Source organism: Falco biarmicus, chromosome Z, assembly GCF_023638135.1.
Source record: "Falco biarmicus isolate bFalBia1 chromosome Z, bFalBia1.pri, whole genome shotgun sequence".
NCBI classification, from domain to species: Eukaryota; Metazoa; Chordata; class Aves; order Falconiformes; family Falconidae; genus Falco; species Falco biarmicus.
Window position 1 is genome coordinate 41,625,931 of NC_079311.1, and position 7,024 is coordinate 41,632,954.

Genomic DNA, 7,024 nt, shown 5'->3' on the forward strand with positions numbered 1-7,024 from the left:
AGTAATGTGGAGAGCTGGTGTAAGGAGCAAAACTAATTGCTTAGACAGGAAAGGACAGTAAGCAGAAAACATAGCAAATGTGGGAATTCAGAAAGCTACCAGACCTTATTTTACTGTCCCGCCATGGGATATATTTTCCTACATGGCGCTTTGTGAAAAAGAGCAAGGATTGCCTTCCTCATTACTTTGAAAGCTACTTTGAATTTGGCAATACCATTTCTGTTGTTAGAAAACCAGCACTGAGGAAGAGAGGCCAAAGAGTTATTCCCCTAGGCTTAGAAGTTGTCTTTCCCCCAACAGAGCACTGAGCCCCAAAGCCCTTCCCCAAAATGGCAGATACAAATACAGTCAGAATCCAAGTTCTCCTTAAATACAGACTAGTATGTTTTAAATCATTTTTAGAAGGTGATTTCTTGAAAAAAAATACATAATCCTGGATGTAGATGGTAATATTCTACATGGGTAAAAGGTGTGGGAAGTGAAGAGCCCACCTATTTTCTGTTACAATTTTTTCAGTTGTATGATACAAAAGATAATTCCAAATTCCAAACCTCAAAGTCAGCACTTCCATTATTATTATTACTGTATGAAATTTGCATTTCTTTAACTGAAAGGTACATATGAAAAATCTCTGCCTATGAATGACGCAATGCTTCATGCCATGCCCTACCTTTCAGACCAGCAGGCAAAATGAACACTGTCCCCAGCCAAGGAAGCCTGTCAGCACTAGTGTGACCACGCACTGACCCTCCTCCTGCTCAACAGCTGCCTCTTCCCAGCCAGCAAGGATGCAAGGCCGGCAGTGAAGGCTCCTCTACTCCCCCTCCTGGGAGGTCCGAAGTTCAGCTGCTGCCATTCCTCACAAAGTAAACAGCCTGCTTTCTGCTCCAAAACCTAAGGGCAGCCCAAGCTGGATGGATTTTGCAGATGAAGTCAGAAGCTGGAAGGAGGCAGAGCTCATGCCCCAGCTGTCTGCAGAAGGCAGCTGCACTGGGACTGATAGCCAGCCATTCCTGCTCTCCTGTGCGGAGGAAGCTCAGGAGGCCACTGTCCCACCCCAAGGTTCGACCCTGCCCCGCTGCAGTCCCCTCTCTCAGGCTCTCTAGGACTGGAACGTCCTGGCATGCAGGTCCCTTTCTCTCCAGGTGCACAAACGTGGACAGGTTTCCCTAGCTATCAGGTGGTGCAACAGTGCTTTTTGTACAGCAATGTTGACTCCAACTTACCCACTCCAAACTAGCTGACTTCCACCACTAACAGTGTTACCATCAGTGACCAGGGCTGCAAAGTAATGCGTGAATGAGCCCAGAGTAGATTGCAATGTGTATTTACTGCACTCTGCCTAAATGGCATGTGGCATTTTTAATAACCTTATTAAACAAGAATTAAAAGAAATGGCTCTCAACTAGGTGGATGAAGGCAGGGGTTCTGAATGGAGTTTTCACAGATTTAAGAACACAAGCAAACACGATTTTTCCACCAGAAGAGACAAAACCGTACTGAAGGAGAAACACAAGCAGCTTGTAAACCAGATGACAATGGAGAAAATTCTTACGAATGCTTCTCAACATATCAATCACACTGACTCCCAGCCACACCACACCGCCATTCCACCTTCCACGCACTTTCAGACAGACATCAGTCCACACCGCATAGAATCCCAAGATCCCCGAGTTCTGGAAAATAGATTTAGTCCTAATTTCTGTGACAGATGGAGTTGATAGTTTTAGGATGAAAAAAGCGCCAGTTTTGACAGGCAGCAGATACAGATGCCCCTTGTGGTTGGAGACAATGTTGCTCTGGAATTAAGGTAGCACTGAAGCGAAAGGGAATGGCTAAATCCACCACTACTTGCTTATTTTGCTATGCTCCTCTCGTTGTGCCTTAATATTTATATTTTTGTGTCTAGTTCCTTATAAGCAAAGCAAAGCGGATGGAGAGTATAACAGGAAGGCAGGACGTCAGCAAGGCATTTTGTTTTCAATGAAGACAAACTTCATCCTCTAACAGATTTTAAACAACTTTTCACTAATTGGCAGTTCTTTATTAAAGTATCAAAGAACTACACTGAGACCTACTGTATTTCCGCCAACAGGCATCCTCGTAGGTCAGGGTCTTAAATCCGTGCACGAAAACCTCTGGCGAGAAGCTGAGCTGAGTTTAAAATCGGTGGGGGATGCAGTAAGTGGAAAGCTGCAACACCGAAGGCATAGCAAAGCAGTACTTACACGGCCGGAGCGCACCACTAAGTTAGCTTTCTCTCCCTGAGTGTACTAATACTGGAACCAGGAGCTCTGTTCAGATTTCAGCAAGAAGCAAAGTCGGTCCCATTTTGAGCCTGATCCTCCCTACCTTTCTCTTTCTTTCGGGAAGCGGCTCTGCCCTCACTTGAATCAGTGGGAAGTTTGGGTACACACATCACACGGGATAGAGACCTTTTTTTCCCCTTGCTGTAAAGGGCAGATCAGCTCAGGAGCAGCGTGCCCGCACAGGCAGCACGCAGACCCGCGCCGCTGCCCTTTCGCGGAGGCGCAGGGCGCTCCCCCGCCGCCCCCGAGCGCCGACCCCCGCCGCCGCCGCGCGCCTCCGGCCCGGCCGCCGCGCCGCCTTAACGGGAGGAGGGGCTCCTCGGGGGGCTGTCACTCTCCTTAAGCCTTTCCTTTCAAGCTTTGAATGTGAGCTGCCCTCCAGCCCCCCTCTCTCCTTCCCTCCCTCCAGCAGATCGTAAAGAGAGGAGGGAAAAAAAAAAGTTTCAACAACAGGCTGGGCCAATGGCAAGTGGCGAGGCAGTGAAAGGGGGCCGAGCGAAGGGAGAAAAAAGTGGAGAAAAGGAGAAAGAGAGCGAGAGAGCGCAGGCTGGGGGGATGTGTAAAAGAAGAAGCGTTGCTAATTTTTTTTGTTTGTTTGCTTTTCCATGCATGCATAATGAGGCCTAATCAGAGCACGTTGCTGCTGCTCGGAGGGCACTTTTGTATTTAAAGCCTTGCAAAGAAAAAAAGATCCACAGACGGATCCGCAGAGCAGCTTGCAGGGCTTGTTGACAACAGAAGCAGCATCAGTCGCTCAGAGAGAAAGAGATCCTGAAGGCTGCCTCTTCTCCTTTCCCTGTGCTATCTTCTTGCTAGCGGGGAGAGACATTTCTTCTCCCCGCCACCCGAAAGTGCAACCCGTACCGAGAGGGAGTGAGCGGAGCCGGGACTGTGAATGGGATCGGAGCGGCTGGCATGTGCAGAGATGCTGCGAGCGGAGAGTTAAAAGCTCCCGACGAAGCAGCAGCAGCAGCTGGGCACTGATTTTGTTTAAAAAAAAAAAAAACGAGAGAGAGAGAGAGAAAGAAAAAAAAAAAAGAGAAACGGAACTGCATGAGGAGGAGGACAGCACCATGAGCTCTCCCGGCGCAGCCTGCAAGTCCCCGAGCGCACTCCGGAGCCGCTCTCCTCCGAGCCCCCGTTTGCACTGATTCCCCCCAACCTCTCCGGGCGCCTTCGCCGCCGCCTCGCCAAGCCGGCAGCAGCGGGTGGGGTGCACGGGAAGGCCCCGGGCGCCCGCTTCGTACGGCGGCCCCGCCGGTTCCAGCTCCCGGGGGCTGGAGGGCCCCAGCACCGGCGCGGATGGATTGATGCGAGGAGACCTCATGCACACGGCCGGCGGGAGTTTTGCAAACTTTTCCACGGGCGGCAGCTCCTTCTCCTCCTCCTCGTCGTCGTCTACCAGCGCCTCTCCCTCGCTCGCCTGCGGCAGCAGCCGCCGCCGCCGCCGCCTGCGATGGTGGCCCGCTCGCCCGCTCGGCACGGAGGCGGCGGCGGGGGCCGCTGGCCGCGTCCGGCCGCCTGGCTGTGGCTGGCGGCGGCGCTGGGCGCCGTGTGGCCGCCGCGGGGCTCGCTGGTGCAGGGCCGGCGGCTGATCTGCTGGCAGGCGGTGCTGCAGTGTCAGGGGGAGCCCGAGTGCAGCTACGCTTACAACCAGTACGCCGAGGCGTGCGCCCCGGTGCTCCTGCAGCAGGCGCCGGCGGGAGGCGGTGGGGACGGGCCGGCGGCCGCTGCAAGCTCCGCCGCCTCCTCCAGGCGGCGGTGCCCCAGCCACTGCATCGCGGCCCTCATCCAGCTCAACCACACCCGGCGCGGCCCGGCGCTGGAGGACTGCGACTGCGCGCAGGACGAGAACTGCCGCGCCACCAAGCGCGCCATCGAGCCCTGCCTGCCCCGCACCAGCAGCCCGGCGGCCGGCGGCCCCGGCGGTCCCGGCGGCGGCCCCGGCGGCGGCCCCGGCGGCGGCGTCATGGGCTGCACGGAGGCGCGGCGGCGCTGCGACTGGGACAGCCGCTGCAGCCTGGCGCTCAACCGCTACATGACCTACTGCGGGAAGCTGTTCAACGGGCTGCGCTGCACGCCGGAGTGCCGCGCCGTCATCGAGGACATGCTGGCCGTGCCCAAGGCCGTGCTGCTCAACGACTGCGTCTGCGACGGGCTGGAGCGGCCTATCTGCGAGTCGGTCAAGGAGAACATGGCCCGCCTCTGCTTCGGCGCGGACATGGGCGGCAACGGCGCCGGCAGCAGCGGCGGCTCGGACGGCGGCCTGGAGGAGTACTACGACGAGGACTACGAGGAGGAGCCGAGCCAGAAGGGGAGGGACGACGCGGAGGACAATGCGGGCTCCGAGCCCGGCTTCCCCGTGCCAGCGGATAGCGCTGGCCCGCCCGCCGCCGCGGCCTGGGCGCTGCTGGCCTCCCTCTTGCTGCCGCTGCTGCCGCGGCTCTAGCGTCCCTCCCGCCGCGCCGCGCCGGGCCGCCGATGGCCATCCCGCGGGCCTGGCGGCGGCGGGAGGGAGCACGGCCAGCGGGGCCCCTCGGTGCGGCGCGGTTTTAAACGCCCTGACCGTTAATCCCCCGGCCGTTGGCCCGGGCGCTCCTGCTCCGCCCCGCGTCTCCCCGCGGGCGGCGGCCCCCCCGCCGCCTCCGCTGCTGCCCGCGGCGCCCGTCCGCACCCTTCCCCCGACCCGGCCCGGCAGCCTTCCGCGGGCGAAGCCGCCGCGGCCTTGCGGGCCGGCCGGGGGGACGGCGGCCGGGCGAGGCGGAGCGGAGCGGGCGGCCGCGGCCTCTCGCCTTTAGGGTGCCGGTCTCTGTGCACTATGCAATTGCTGCCGCCCCGTGCGGGCCGCCGGCGGACGGGCTGACGGAGGTGCCAGCGAGGCTGCGGCGGGCTCCCGCTGCCGCCCGCCGGGGCTGCGGGGGTGATGGCGTGCTGATGGTGGCTTTCGTTAAGCGTTTTGACATGAAGGTGAGAAAGAGGTGCGCTACCCAAACGTGCTGCCAAAGCTGTTGCCATACTGGTTAGTCAGCAACTTGGTTATCGGCCGCCAAGGCTCGCTCTTCGCGGTGCGGCTGGGCCCCGAACGGGGGTTACGCTGCATCTGCCATTAATTAAATTTAAGGAAATAGCAGACTGAACACTGTGGTTTACAGCACTCCCTCTTGCACACACATCTTCGTTATAACAAAAGCATGCCAGCAGCCGTCTCTTCCTCTTTAACCTAGTGGCATAAAAAAAAAAAAGTTGGGTTTTTTTTTTCAGAGTTGTTGGCTATACTGAACAATGCAACTTTTGTTGTAAAAGAGCTCTGCACTGCCATCTTTGAAAGACACTTTTAGACTCGAGAACATGTATGTACAAATATCCTGAAAAGTTATATTGCCTCTCGTCATATCAGGGTGCTGACCTCTGGTAAATCTTATATTAAAAATGTATTTAAAACTGGGATTTGTTACCAGTCGCTCTTCTCTGTATATAGAATTTTATAAATTGTATGCTTTTGGAATAATTTATTTAAAAAATAATAAAAAAGTTTTAAGTCCACATCCTATTTGACAGATAATTGCATTTGCTATTCTTGTCTGGAAAAGTACAGATTTCATTTTATGTTTTAAGGGGATATCAGTAACAGTGATTCAATGAAGTATTCTCCAGAATATCGAATGTACAGTGTATTTTACAGATTGGAAGTTAACTTTCTTATTTGGAGAGACTTTATGAACATTGTAGAATTGTATAAATGCATTTCTGAGCAGCCTTAAACCTTGTAATTTTTATAGGAGGCATAAAAAAGGCCTGTGTTTTAAATATGTATGGCTTTTTGTATTTTCTGAACATGTAAATTAGTAAAGAGCTTTAAATAATGGATGTGGTGAAATTGTTTTGCAGGGACACTTGAACTCTCAGACCCGAGGGGGGGGGGGGGGGGGGGGAGGGGGGGTGGTGGTGGAGGTGGCAAACAACAGAATAACAAACCAAAAAGAATCAGCAAACAAAAATCTGTCTGCCTGTAATGCTTTACATAGATGTAAATTACTGCTATTCTTACTTTAATGAATAATTACATGCAAGAAGTAAATACAGCCTTGAAAGTACTACTTTAAAAGAGTGGTTGATTTTATAATGCGTTGGCATGGTAACTCGCCAGTGCCCGAAAAGAGTAAAGCAATTCAAGGACGCTGCTCCCATATGTATGTGGAATTACTAGTGCGCCGCGCTTTCTTCCAGAAGTGGAGGCATGTTGCTCTTACTGACAGTCTTAGAAATGCTCCTAGGCGTGCAAACAAGTAAATGGCGAGAAATACATTACACAGAGGCGGCAAGTGTTTGGAACAAGGCTTCGTGCGGGCAGTGGCGCACGCATCAAGGGGGCTGCAACAAAACACACGGAAGTTTGCCATTCAGCCTGCCTTCTCCCGAACCAAAGAATGCAAAAGTAAACACACTGGAGGGATCAGCAATTACTAGATCTTGTAATATTGTTCTTAGGAGTTACTTTGCATCGTGCTGAAACCTGGTTTGCTGCCAGAGCTACTGATCTACACTCAAACACCCTTAGATAAATAATTACACTCTTAAGCTGTGTCGAGTGTTGATACACTTGACCTTGTAAATAGAAATGTTTGCAGTAGGAATAAACTCTGGCATTGGAAAATCTTTTAAACATTAACACAAAAGAGAGAGCTCAGTCCTCTGGGGATTTGAGTTTGGACTGT

At 53.7% G+C, this 7,024-nt stretch overlaps 1 protein-coding gene across 1 annotated transcript; it reads left to right on the top strand.

The window, feature by feature from the left end:
- The first annotated feature begins 205 nt into the window (after positions 1–205).
- On the top strand, positions 206–6,174 carry GAS1 (growth arrest specific 1). Its single transcript, XM_056325112.1, has 2 exons — positions 206–5,276; positions 5,571–6,174. Exon 1 carries the CDS (start codon positions 3,766–3,768, stop codon positions 4,756–4,758), a length of 993 nt encoding a protein of 330 aa, XP_056181087.1. The 5' UTR covers positions 206–3,765; the 3' UTR covers positions 4,759–5,276; positions 5,571–6,174.
- Positions 6,175–7,024: the final 850 nt, after the last annotated feature.